This window comes from Moschus berezovskii, chromosome 4 (assembly GCF_049115385.1).
Source record: "Moschus berezovskii isolate FMDL1 chromosome 4, NW_MosBer_1.0, whole genome shotgun sequence".
NCBI lineage: Eukaryota > Metazoa > Chordata > Mammalia > Artiodactyla > Moschidae > Moschus > Moschus berezovskii.
This window is the reverse complement of record NC_142463.1, coordinates 87,072,984-87,087,536: the sequence shown is the minus strand read 5'-3', so window position 1 is coordinate 87,087,536 and position 14,553 is coordinate 87,072,984. Positions and strand designations below refer to the sequence as shown.

The following is a 14,553-nucleotide window of genomic DNA, read 5'->3' as shown; positions in this document are numbered from 1 at the left end:
CCCAGGACCTTCAAGTCATGCTGCAGTCCTCGCCTTCTATACTTGGGGCTACCTTCCGTGTTGAACGCTAATAGTCTGTGTGCTCCCATTCATGGGAGTGTTTAAAAATGATGAGCTCTGTTGTTTCTTAGAGTAAATACAGCAACAGAAATATCACATCCCTAAGAGGGGTGAGTAAGGGAGAACAAGGCAATCAGGGTTCAGGAATGATGGTTTCCAAATAACGTGTCTGCTGTAGACTTCCCATGTTCTAGAACATCCATCACTCTACATTTACTATTGAGGCTGAATATTTTATCACAGGCTTGTCAACGAATTGTTTTTCTTAATGAATTCCTTGTTCATATCCTTTGTCAAGTTTTCTATGGATCAGTTTATCATTGTATTATCACTGATTTGTAATGCCTTCTTTTGTATCAAAAATATTTTCATGTATGCTGAAAGCATTTACTTCAGTTTGTCTTTTTAATTGTCTTGTGATATTTTTAGCATAGTGATTAAACACACAGGCTTTGAGACAAATCTTAGAATCAGATTCTGTTCACTGACTTATTACCTCTGTATTTGAGTCAAGTTGCTTAACCTGTTTTAAAGCTTGTATGGATGGTTGTGGTTGTATTTGTTCTTTTTGTCTCTGGAAAGAGTAGATGGAATAAATTGGATAATGTATGTTCATTGTAAAGTATTTAGATAACAGATATTCTAAAATTTAAAAAATCATTTATAATTCCTAATTCCTAAAAATCTTTGTTTATATTTTCACATATGTATGTTAGTGAGCTGCTGCTGTTAGTGAGCAGTTATATCTTAATCATGATTCTGCATATATCTGGTATCAAATTGTTCTCCTTTAATATATTGCAGATATCTTTCTTGGAGAAGGCAATGGCACCCCACTCCAGTACTCTTGCCTGGAAAATCCTATGGATGGAGAAGCCTAGTGGGCTGCAGTCCATGGGGTCGCGAACTTTCACTTTTCACTTTGATGCATTGGAGAAGGAAATGGCAACCCACTCCAGTGTTCTTGCCTGGAGAATCCCACAGAGTCGGACACGACTGAAGTGACTTAGCAGCAGCAGCAGCAGATATCTTTCTTGGTTCATATTTATGTCCACTTTATCAATTCTAATATTCCAACTATAGATACGCTATAATTTCCCTATTTCATTATTTTTAATTAAATCAATGCCAATTTTAATTATTAAATATGTTCTAGGGAGCCCTTCATGATTATTTCTAATAAGCAGAATTCTATGTCAGAGGATTAATACATCTGTAAGTTTTCAGATATTTCTGTAGCTTCATGCATGATAGGTGTTATCTTTTTTCTTTTCCTTTTTTCTCTTTTGCCAGTTTGATATGTGAAATGATATCTTACTTAAATTTGCATTTCTTTTGGTCACTAGCAGCTTAAACATGTTTCATGTATTTGATTGTTTTAATTTCTTTTAAAATAAATCTTCCTGTTAATCTCTTTGCTAATTTTTCAATAGGAATGTTCATTTTTTTTTCTTATAGGTTTCAAGGGCTCTTATATATTGCAAGGATATTAATCTTTTATCATGCAAATTACAGCTATTTACTTTTTCTTTTAATTTTTATTGTTGTTTATTCAAGGAAAAGTTTTGAGTTTTACAAATAAATAAATCCAGCCATCTTTATTTTCTACCTTTAAGACTCTACATCAATATTTTCTTCAAGTACTTTTTTTTTGCTTAGAACAAATTTCAGGTTTCTTTCTAAATTTTACATTGAAATATAGATTTACAGATATACTTGACACTTAAATAAGCTCCCTGAGGGCAGCTCATTATGTTACTATTTCTTATTGCTGACTGTATTCACGGCCCATCACAGGCATATAATACACATTTATCAAATAAATAATATAACTTTTGAATTGCCTAAACTTTATTTCATTATAAAATGGGTGACAGAAATGTCTTTCCTTAACATTTTAAAAAAGCTGTAAATATATTTTATGAAACATATTTATAATGTTAGTTTTTCTCTGTCTGGAACATTCTTCATTTTCATCATCTGAACTCTCTATCACCTTTAGATGTCAGCTCAAGCATTGTTTCTGTAGGAAAGCCCTCTGTGATAATCTTTTGACAAGGTCACATTCCAAGTTGTAAGTTTTCCTAACACTGTTTTTCTCGGTGGCACTTTTTATTCCTGCCGTTTCACAATTGTTTGTAGAGTTATTTAGTTATTTCTTTTCCCCAAACAGGCAGAGACTTTACTCCTTTTTACTTACCATTGTGTCCCACCACCTGGCATCAGATTCTAAGTTTTATTTATTTATTTATTTTGAATAGACAAATAAACGAACAGCCTGTTACAAAAATTGCATACTGAGTTTTTGCACGTGCATGATTGCCTTGAAGACTTTATTATTGATCTTTCTGTTCTGTTATCAGTCCCATACAGATTTAATAACAGCTTTAAAAAATTTTAATATCTCTTAGGGTATGATGGCTTTCCACACACCTCTAAAATAATTCATTTTAGTTTTAAAACTTTCCCAACTAGTCTCACACATTTATTCTTCCAGTTGAATTTTATAATCATTTGTCAGGTTCAGAAAATTCTCATTGTATATTTGTGTTTGTGTGTGTGTCAATGTATTGTTTTGAAAGAAAGGAATTGTTTTAAATTTATAAATTAACTTGAGGAAAGTGTATTTATAATAAAATATGCAAAGTTCTTATTCAGGAATTTGGTACGTAGCTTTTATTTACTTGATTTTTTTTATTTCCCTCAGTTAATTTTTAAATTTTATTCATCCAGAACCTGAACATTTTATGCTATGATTTTTCTTAGATATTTTTGTTCAGGAGAGATTTAACATGGCAGGCTTGAGTTTGGTATCTTTTAGGGTTTGCTTTCAAGCTTAGACCTTGACTGGCATCTGGAAACTTCTGAAATGTTTTTGGGGTTTGAAATGTTCCCTGTCCCTGCGGTGCTAAGTGGTAAGGTTATTTGGTTTGTCAGAGGTACTGAATTTCATTGTGCTAGGCTGCCTAGACTTCCTTTAAAGAAACGATCCATGTGGTTCATGATGAGCACCTACTTTCCTTCAGGAAATTTTTAGTGATTGTGGATGACTTTGCTGGCATTCAGTTCCTATGGGACCAGCCCCCCAAAATCCTTGAACTATGAGACTTGGGGAATTTTGCCAGGTAAAAACGCCACACACATTACTGCATTTTACTGCTGGACAACACTGGAATCTTATAGGTGAATTGCTTCAGATACCATCTGGTATGGCTTTTTCTCTTATTAGGTTCATTAGTTTTGAGTTTATTCTCTTGGCTTTTCCTAGTAGTCTGAATAATATCACCTCCAAGTGATAATTCTGTGTATTTTTTTTACAATATTTATCTCTCATATTTATTATTTTTGTCATATTGATCAGATCTAGATGAGTGTTGAGTAGTACAGTTGACTTCAGGAACCTTTGGTGATTGTGATAGCATTTTGCATATATTTTCCATTGTCTTAGTGTAATATTCTTTATTGTGTTATGAAAGCATCCCTTAACATCTAGTTTAGCATCTTAGAGTTCACATAGGTTCATATAGAGTTTCATAAGAAGCTCATGATACATTTTATTAAAGCCTTTTTTTGAAATCCATTGAGATGGTTCATTGCTTTTTCAGTTCTGTATTACTCAGAAAAATTGTTTTATATATATAATTTTTAAAAATTTAGAAAGCATAGTAATTTATTGCCTTTAATAATTTAATTGCTTAAATTATTAATTTATTTACTTAAATGTATTAAATTATAAAGAAATCTTAGTTTATTAATTAAAGTAATAGAGGTTAATAGAATAATGCATGATCCAATATGTCATCTTGTGACGTCAGAAAATAAAATAATTTGGTAGAATGATACATAGAATAATTAAGATTGTTCAGCAGTTTCTTATAGGACATTTACAGTGTAATTTATGCCTGGCATTTGTTTATCAAAATGTATATTCTCTGAATTTCAGCAATATTGCCACATGTAATTCAGTTTGTATATATTTTTACTTTCCTATGTATTTTTGGTACACAGAAATGCCTGCTATATTCAGACAAGTATTTTTCAAAGTATTATACTTCCAGCTCTCTTGCTCAACTTTTAATACAGTATGATAGAATGATCTATTTTGTGTATTACATAACTGTCACAGTGCCTGTAATGGTGATTTTTTTTCTTTCTTTTTCATTTGGAGAGGGTACCCAGATGCTAACTGAATACTTGATTTGGAAATACTGACAAGCCATGAGAGAGAATGATGTCATAAGAAGAGTCTCATCTTCCTCTCTAATTACTCAGGGTCATTGTAGATTATTTCATTTTGCCAATATTTACTTCCTGGTAATAGTTTATAGTTAAAATTGAGGAAAATATTAAGTTTAAATATATAAAAGTTTAATAGCTAGCTGTATTACTAATTCTGTAGTAATAGCTGGCTGTATTACTGATATATTACTACTTCTGCTTCATTGACTACACCAAAGCCTTTGACGGTGTGGATCACAACAAACTGTGGAAAATTCTTCAAGATATGGAAATACCAAACCACCCTACTTGCCTCCTGAGAAATCTGTATGCAGGTCAAGAAGCAACCGTTAGAACTGGACATGAAACAACAGACTGGTTCCTACTTGGGAAAGGAGTATGTCAAGGCTGTATATTGTCACTCTGCTTATTTAACTTCTATGCAGAGTACATCATATGAAATGCCTGGCTGGATGAAGCACAAGCTGGAATCAAGATTGCCGGGAGAAATATCAATAACCTCAGACATGCTAATAACACCACCCTAATGGCAGAAAGCAAAGAGGAACTAAAGAGCTTCTTGATGAAAGTAAACGAAGAGAGTGAAAAAGCTGCTTAAAACTCAGTATTCAAAAAACTAAGATCATGGCATCTGGTCCCATAGATGGGGTATCAATGGAAACAGTGACAGACTTGATTTTGGGGGGGCTCCTAAATCACTGCAGATGGTGACTGCAGCCATGAAATTAAAAGATGCTTCCTCCTTGGAAGGAAAGCTATGACCAACCTAGACAGCATATCAGAAAGCAGAGACATTCCTTTGCCAACAAAGGTCTGTCTAGTCAAAGCTGTGGTTTTTCCAGTAGTCATGTATGGATGTGGTAGTTGGACCATCAAGAAAGCTTAGTGCTGAAGAATTGATGCTTTTGGACTGTGGTGTTGGAGAAGACTCTTGAGAGTCCCTTGGACTGCAAGAAGATCCAACCAGTCAATTCCAAAGGAAATCAGTCCTGAATATTCTTTGGAAGTACTGATGCTGAAGTTGAAGCTCCAGTACTTTGGCCCCTGATGGGAAGAACTGACTCATTGGAAAAGACCCTGATGCTGGGAAAGACTGAAGGCTTGAGGAGAAGGGGACGACCGAGGATGAAATGGTTGGATGGCATCACCAACTTGATGGACATGAGTTTGAGCAAGCTCCAGGAGTTGGTGATGGACAGGAAGCCTGGCATGATGTAGTCCATGGGGTCACAAAGTATCGGAAATGACTAAGTGACTGAACTGAACTGATATTACTAATTCCACTGTCATACTTTTCTACTGAAATATATTTGTATCTATGAATTGAATTGTAGTTGTTATAAAAAGATTAAATGTTGTTTTCTCACAAAGGAGAGGTTGTAGGTGAATAAACATAAATTATAGCATTTAAGTGAAATTCAGTTAAGCATTATGTATTTCTTCAGCTTTATTTTATATGGGAGATAAAATTTTTTGGCATAGTAAAAATGTCTTTATATCTACTGTATTCTGTCCAAATTTCCATCTGACAATGCAGCAAAGGCAGCCTTCTGAAAAATAAATGCTATAGGAAAAGCATATTTTTCTGATTTCCATCAACCATAAATGCCTGGTAGTTCATTTTCCTAGTCAAATGTTTGGTAACTGTAAAGCTGAGACAAGTTAAAAAGGAGAAGTAAGCCCCTGCTTTCAAGCATCATATAGGCCAGCATGAAGATGGACCTGCAGACAAGCAATTTTTATGCTGTGTGGTGATTTCTTTTAGGGGTTGCACAAAATTAGTGAAAGCCTAGGTGGTTCATATTAAGTTGGCTTAGGGGTGTCAAGGAAAATATTTTGGAGGCTGACAGATTTGAACTTCAGTATTGTTTCTATCCCCTCCTTTGGTAATTGGCCCCAGTAATCCTATCTACCACCTCAGATACACAGATGATACCATTTTAATGTCAGAAAATGAAGAGGAACTAAAGAGCTTCCTGATGAGGATGAAAGAAGAGAGTGAAAAAGCTGGTTTGAAACTCACCATTTTAAAAACTAAAACCATGATATCCAGTTCCATCACTTCTTGACAAATAGAAGGGGAAAAAGTGGAAGCAGTGACAGATTTTATTTTCTTGGGCTCCAAAATCACTGCAGATGGTGACTTCAGCCATGAAATTAAAAGACACTTGTTCCTTGGAAGGAAAGCCATGACAATCCTAGAGAGTGTATTAAAAAGCAGAGACATCAGTTTGTGACAAAGCTATGGTTTTTCCAGTAGTCATGTACAGATGTGAGAGTTGGACCTAAAAAAGACTGAGCACTGAAGAATTGATATTTTTGAATTCTGGTGCTAGAGAAGGCTCTTGAGAAACTCTTGGACTTAGAAACCCATCAATTCTAAAGGAAATGAACCCTGAATATTCACTGGAGGGACCAATGCTGAAGCTGAAGTTCCAATACTCTGGCCACCTGATGCAAAGAGCCAACTCATCGGCAAAGACCCTGATGCTTGGAAAGATTGAAGGAAAAGGAGAAGGGGGCGGCAGAGGATGAGATGATAGGATGGCATCACTGACTCAATGGACGTGAATTTGAGCAAACTCTGGGAGACAGTGAGGACAGAGGAGCCTGATGTCCTGCAATCCATGGAGTCACACAAAGTTTTACACAGTTTAGCAATTGAACAACAAGAACAGCAGTTCTATCTAATGTTACTTTCTAGTGTCTCTGTATTAGATTTCTTCATAGAAACAAAACAAATGGGGTGTGTGTGTGTGTATGTATGTATGTATGAATGTATGTGTGTATGTGTGTATTATATGTCATAAGGAATTGGCTCATGCATGTGGGGAGGTTGGCAAGCCCCAAGATTTCTAGGGTGAGTCAGCAAGCTGGAGACTCAGGAGAGCCAAAGATGTATTGTCCAGTATGACTTCAAAATCCACAGCAGAGCTGATGGCATGGGTCTTTCCTATGACCTGAAGACTTGAGACCCAGACAAAGCCATTGTTTAAGTTTGAGTCTGAAGGCAAAAGTGTCTGTGTCCCAGTTCAAAGGTAGTCAGGCAGAAATAATTCTCACTTGTGGGAGGGTCAGCCTTTCTATTTTATTTAGGCCTTAACTGGTTGGATGCGGTCCACTTTCACTAGGGAGGGCAACTGCCCTACTCAGTCTCAGACTTAAGTGTTAATTTTGTCCAAAAATATCTTCACCTAGGATGATGTTTGACCAAAAATTTGGGCAACCCATGGACCAGTCAACTTGAGACATAATATTAACTATTTCATTGTCACAGATGGTGTATCTGTCCATTGTTCTATGAATACTTGATATTCATTTTTGAGCTTTCAACCTTGTTTTCTCCCCAAAATCACGCCACTTTCTCCCTTTCGTTTATCCATGAAACACCACTTACTTTCTCTTATTGTTTAGCCACTAATTGATTTCCCCTTTTTATTTCTTTGATCCTTAATTATAAGTTTTGTTATTTCATGGATATGAGTTTTTGCTTCTCTAACTCAGTGGACATCTTTCTGAGGGTATGACAACTACGCTTTTTCTTTTTTCAGTTCTTTTCCCTTTAAGTAGCAGAATAGTTAATATATAGATAGGAATGTTTGTTAATTTATTCAATACTATAAAGTGAAAGAAAGTGAAAGTGAAGTAGTTCAGTCGTGTCTGACTCTGCGACCCAGTGGACTGTAGCCTACTAGGCTCCTCCGTCCATGGGATTCTCCAGACAAGAGTACTGGAGTGGGTTGCCATTTCCTTCTCCAATACTATAAGCTTAGTATATATAGATAGGAAACATTGAGCTAAGTCTTGGTAATATAGACATAAATAGCATTGAATAGATTTCCAATTGTTGGGAGCAGATAGTTAGTGGTTCCAATACAAGGTAGTATTGTAGTAGAAGACCAAAAAAGTACTTTGAGAATCCAGACGATACTGATAATCACTATCTTAATCATGCGGACCCAAAGAAAATATTCAAAGGAGTCTTGTTTTTTAAAATCTGGTCCTAAGTGAGTAACCAGGTAAATTAGCAATTATAAGTTAGGGGAAACATTTAGAGTGAATGGATTATAAAATACAGGATTATAGACAAGAAGAATATGCCTGAGAAATGTGATGAGTTCTGTATGTTTATAGTGTACGGCTTTTGAGTGAGTGGGAAAGAAGGGGTAGGTGAGTGGTAGCTAAAGCTAGAGCTTAAAACTCTTCATGCCATTGCCAGAAGATTTATCTTTATCCCCATAGGCATTAGGAATCAGCAGACATATTCAAAGGAGGGAGTGATATATCATATTTTCATTCTTAAAAGTGATTCTGGAAATAATAAGAGTTCAGTTCAGTTCAGTCGCTCAGTCGTGTCCGACTCTTTGTGACCCCATGAATCACAGCACGCCAGGCCTCCCTGTCCATCACCAACTCCTGGAGTTCACTCAAACTCATGTCCATCGAGTCGGTGATGCCATCCAGCCATCTCATTCTTTGTCATCCCCTTCTCCTCCCACCCCCAATCCCTCCCAGCATCAGAATCTTTTCCAGTGAGTCAACTCTTCAAATGAGGTGGCCAAAGTATTGAAGTTTCAGCTTTAGCATCAGTTCTTCCAATGAACACCCAGGACTGATCTCCTTTAGGATGGACTGGTTGGATCTCCTTGCAGTCCAAGGAACTCTCCAGAGTCTTCTCCAGCACCACAGTTCAAAAGCATCAATTCTTTGGCACTCAGCTTTCTTCACAGTCCAACTCTCACATCCATGCATGACCACTGGAAAAACCATAGCCTTGACTAGACGGACCTTTGTTGGCAAAGTAATGTCTTTGCTTTTTAATATGCTATTAAAGCATATTAAAGCCGAAGGTGAATGGTTCTATGAAGACCTACAAGACCTTTTAGAACTAACACCCAAAAAAGATGTCCTTTTCATTTTAGGGGACTGGAATGCAAAAGTAGGAAGTCAAGAAACACCTGGAGTAACAGGCAAATTTGGCTTTAGAGCGCGTAATGAAGCAGGGCAAAGGCTAATAGAATTTTACCAAGAGAACGCACTGGTCATAGTAAACACCCTCTTTCAACAACACAAGACTTCTCTACACATGGACATCACCAGATGGTCAACTTGTATTAACAATGGGCCCTAAATGAAGCAAAAGAAATGGGATATACTTGAGATTCCACTCAAGTTCTCATAAGTAGACTGTAGTATATCAAAACAGGTTACTTAAATGGAATCCTTTTTCTATAGCTGTATGACCAGGCAAGTGAGCTGGCCTATAACAGGTCCAGTTCTCATCTGTAGTCAGTGCCACCCCACACTTGGTCTTGCTCTGTCCGCATTTGCTGCACTGCAAGGAATTTTCTACATAGTAGTCATAGAGATTTTGAGGGGTCAACTAAATGTTATGTCTGAAGAAGAAAATGGCAACCCAGTCCAGTATTCTTGCCTGAAGAATCCCCCTGGACAGAGGAGCCTGGCGAGCTACAGTTCATAAGGTCACAAAGCGTCAAACACGGCTGACCCGACTTAGTGAAAATGTGGCGTCAGTCCCAGCTCTTTCCTTGGCCCTGCCAGCCACTCTTGCTCACCTCCTATATCCCCGCTTTTCACCCACTGGTCTCCAGCTCAAGGACTCTTCTTTCTGTTCCTGCTTTAGGGCCTGTCTACATGTAGGTGCTTTTAAGTCTGAAGTGAATGAATCACTCTATCTTATAGGTTTATTGTGAGAAGTAAATGTGAAAAAATATATGAAGAGTTAATTAATGTGCCTGGTACATTAGAGGTGTGTAATAAATTCTACATTTCTGTCCTTGTGTTATCAAAACTATAAACCTGATGTTTCTTTATCCTCTTCTGCTTCAGCCTACCTTTCCAGCTCTTCCCATTCAACCGAGTTACTGTCTTTGGTTTCTGCCTCCCCATGTATATTGACATCTCTGTTATATTTAGTTTGATATGACTTCATCTAATTCCCTGGACTTTTGCATACATTTCCTTTCCTGAGTAACCCTATTTCTTAATGTGCTTAAATCATTACATATGTATTCCTGGTCCCGAGGACACTGAACATACAACAACCTTCCTTCATGAAATTCCTGGAAGAATAGGGACCCTCTAGAGATTCAGTCCCAAGACTACCAAGGGACTCTTCACCACTCATAAAAGCATTATCCTGATTACATCATTATTATGTGGAATTAGAATCAGTAATTTATAAATTAGAGCCAAGACTTACCAAACACCAACTCTGGGCTAGGCAACGTCCTAAGCACTTTACGTAAGTTACCTTCCTTTCCGAGTTTGATTTTATTAGTATTCCTGTTTTGTACATATTAACTTGCCCAAGGTCACCCTGTTATTGATTTGCATGTTAGGATGTAAGCCCAGGTGGTCTGATTTCAGATTCCTGTTCTCAACCATGCTTTTATATTCTGTAGTGCCTCAGTAGCAGGGTCATAGAGTTAACTTTTATTCTTTAGTGTTTGATTTAAGATTTTTAAAATAACATGCAGTTAAGTTAAAAACTAGCCCCAAATTTCCAACTGTTCCTTTCTACCCTTCTACCCTACATCTTCAAGTCTCACTTATGGCAACTACTGTCAACAATATTTTCTATTTTTTTTCTTTATGTAAGATTTTTCTTTTTAACCTTTCAGTGTAATCTTGCTCTCAGCTTTTGTCTTCTGAAAAGTCAGCTTATTCCTAGTTAGTTGGTGAAAATGTTAAATACAAATGGTAAACACACACACACAATACACACACATGACTTGGGCTGGCCCTAAGAGAAAGATGTTCTAGGTAGACTTCTAAGATTAATTAAATTCTTACCTATTTTGTATCTATTTACTTGAGTTCCTGCCTGAAGGAGACCTACTTTTATTCTGAAACTCCAGGCTGATGAATTCTTCAAGTTTGCCAGACAAAGTTGCTGTTTGACAGTCCTTCTATCACTGTTATCACCTGATGCTCAGAGAGAGATGAACAATGGACCTTCCTGGCTGAGGAAATGGGATTCCATGCTCATATCAATGCCTGGCTTTATGGACTCAAGAATCAAATGTTTTTAACAGTGTGAAAAGAGTTTTGTTTCTAGATCATTATCTTTTCTTCAACTTTTCCCTTCCTGAAGAAACACTCTGTAATTTTTAATCAGCAACACAAAAATGCCTCCATGGAAATGGCCGTCCTTTTCAGTACGCAGTGGAACGTTTTCCTAAAAAGTGAGGTCGCTAGAAGCACAGAGCAGAGAAATCCCAGATGGCACTAATATTTGATTTCATTTTTAGCACGGTTATATTCAGCAGATGGATTGCAAGGCTGACCTTGCTGACACTTCTGCATCACTGCCTGCTACTCCAATTGCCTTTGTGAATGTTTTTTCGTAAGGCTTCTCCTGGTACCTCAGAGATTGATGCCTGGTTGCCCGCCTGCGTTATGCTTCATTATGCCAAGGCTGTGTGTGCTTGAGAGTCGCTGTGTTCTATAAAAGGGGAATCCTGGCTCATCTCAAACTTTTCCTACAGTCTCACAGATCACTTGTAACATCTCAGAGAGCCTCATCTTAGCTTTCTAGGTGTCCCTCTGATCTGTATTCATTTTTAATTTATCCTTTCATAATTTTTCTGCTTTCTTTGGTAACATGGACAAATTAAGAATAATATAAAAAGTCCTCTGGAAATGACTAAACAGTTTCCCATATACTTATTAACACAAAAATCTAATTATATGAAGGTGAATACTGTTGAATTCCTCCTTGCACTACAACTTTGGTGGCTAAGAGCACAGACCTGGGTTGGAGTTCCCAGCTCTGCCTTTTCCTTTAATGTGAACTTTTGTTGGGGCTTCCCATTGGGTGCTAGTGGTCAAGAACCTGCTTGCCAGTGCAGGAGACATAAAAGACATGAGTTCAGTCCTTGGGTTGGAAAGGTTCCCTGGAGGAGGGCATGACAACCCACTCCAGTATTCTTGCCTGGAGAATCCTATCGACAGAGGGGCTTGGCAGGCTATGATCCATGGAGTCGCAAAGAGTCAAACACAACTAAAACGACTTAGGACACACGCACGCAAGCCTCTGTTTCCCTGTTTGTAATCTAGTGAATTGATTAGTGCCTCACAGTTAGGATTGGTGTGAAGGTTAAGTGAGGTGCAATAAGCACATCGTGTTGTATCACAGTATCAGCACAGAGTAAATGCACAGTGAATGTCATTTTGCAGTATGCTTAGTATTTTTTTTTTGCATAAGTGTATAATATAAAGAAAATATGAATGATAAAGTAATTTTGTTTACCTTTTATTTAGATTGCCAGAAAACTGGGTTCTTTTTAAGGAGGACATTTTTAATGATCAGACTGATGCTTTGTTTGAACTCTTTTGGGAAATTTGTATTCACTTTTATAGATCATTACATAATCCACATACCTATTCCAACAGGAACCCTGTGGAAATGCAGCACCCCTTTCCCTTCCCTCCTGCCCCCTGCAGCTAGTTTCTATTTTGGTGATGTGGCTAGAGAAAAAAGAAATCATCACACAGTGTGAATATCCCTCAAGGCTTTGTGTTCTTTCTGGCAGGTTGACCTACGTGGCCAATCTGTAAAATTCCCTGGGAACATGCAATTCTGAGCCGGATTCGGTTGCTTCAGTCTTTATATGTTGCCGGTTCTCACACAGCCGGATTTTGGTGCATATTTTAATGCAAAGCATTTGGCTTAGAAAACATTGTGTATTTAGTAGCCTATTTGCCTGAATCACCTCTCTACCCAGTGTAAAATTGATGAACTTAGACTGATGCTGTGTTGTGAAGCTTTCTTGAGGATGTTACCTTTTTCCTTTTGTCTAGATCCAACATAAGGCCGGACTATGCAGACTCCAACTTCCATGAGTTCAAGATGCACACCTTCAACCGGGTTACATCCTGCAGAGTCTGCCAGATGCTCCTGAGGTTAGTTGGTGTGGTCTTGGTTTTCAGTTTAAAGGAACTGGTGTAACTACCAAATGTTTCGGCTTTCCTAAGGTCCCAGTCAGAATGTTTTCTAATGGATATATTGCCTTACCAGTTTGGATCCATCAGATCATCCCTTGGCCTTGTGCCTGGACGGTTCCTCCAGATCCCAGGAGCGTTCTCTCCATTGGCTTGAAGGGGACTCTGCATTGTGCTGTGTTCTCTTGTTCTGCTTCCTGGCGCTAAAAGTTTCCTAGGGGCAGAAATTTGCACCTTTTAACCTATCACTCTCTGATTTTCCCTTGCAGGGGAACATTTTTTCAAGGTTATTTATGTGTTAAGTGTGGAGCCAGAGCACACAAAGAATGTTTGGGAAGAGTAGACAATTGCAGCAGAGTTAATTCCGCTGGTAAGTCATGTTTATTGCTGTGATTCGGCTTTTAATGAGAACATAAAACTTGCTCAACATAATTAAGGCCTAATTTACTCTAAATATGTGTTTATTATAACATATCGGCTTTTGAAACTATTGTTTATGAGCACAATTAGAAAATGGTTTGAAATTCTTCTGACTTTTATACCTAGCTGGGAGACGGAGGGCTTCAAGAGGAACTTGGGAGGTTCCCTACCACCCGTTTCATTCACCCCCTTCCCCTAAATCTCGCCAACACTATACAAATATAGCTGCAGCACACAGAGTCAGAAAACAAAACAGGAAAAAATGGTTCTTTTTCTGTCTTTGGTTTTTGAATTTCTCCCCTTTTCTCTTAAATATTCATCTCCAAAAGGCTAAGCTGCCAGGAGTAAACATTGCACAGACTAATTCATGAATTAATGAATACATTGTCATTTTCCAGCCTTTAACAAAGAATGTATATCCTTTGGATTTTGTGTAAATGTTTCCCCCTTGGTTTTTAAAAATAATGCTCCATGATTGTAACCTGAGCCAGTTTCCAAGGCTGCTGGCAATTATGCATTCAGTAGCCTTTTGCCTCTCTCTACCCCTCTTGGGCTCTTTTCCTTCTCTTTCTTTTCTGGCCTCTTTATTCTTTCTCTTTCTTCTTCTTTCTCTTTGTCCTTTTCCCCTGAGTTTCTCTGTGTTTTATCAATAAGACCTTTCAAAATCAGTAGAACTTTTTGAACAGAAGAAAGGGATCTTTAACAGCTTGAGTTCAAAAGGTAGCTGTGTCAACCTTTGATTTTCCCAAAGGGAAAGGTGGACATTGAATTATTTTGGATAATGTGAAGAAGAGTGAAACAGAGAATAATAGCTCATTTCAGGGCCAAGTTCAGAAAATAGGCAATCGTTCAAAACTTGTGAATCCT

The 14,553-nt window shown here is 37.5% G+C and overlaps 1 protein-coding gene across 3 annotated transcripts in view; it reads left to right on the top strand.

Moving 5' to 3' along the window:
- The window catches only part of VAV3 (vav guanine nucleotide exchange factor 3), a 457,960-nt gene that overhangs the window by 273,272 nt on the left and 170,135 nt on the right, over window positions 1–14,553 (top strand). For all 3 annotated transcript variants that reach the window (XM_055401823.2, XM_088835531.1, XM_088835532.1), the window contains 2 exons: window positions 13,126–13,227; window positions 13,536–13,636. In XM_055401823.2, the coding sequence (XP_055257798.1) occupies window positions 13,126–13,227; window positions 13,536–13,636 (203 nt within the window). The remainder of the gene's footprint in view (window positions 1–13,125; window positions 13,228–13,535; window positions 13,637–14,553) is intronic.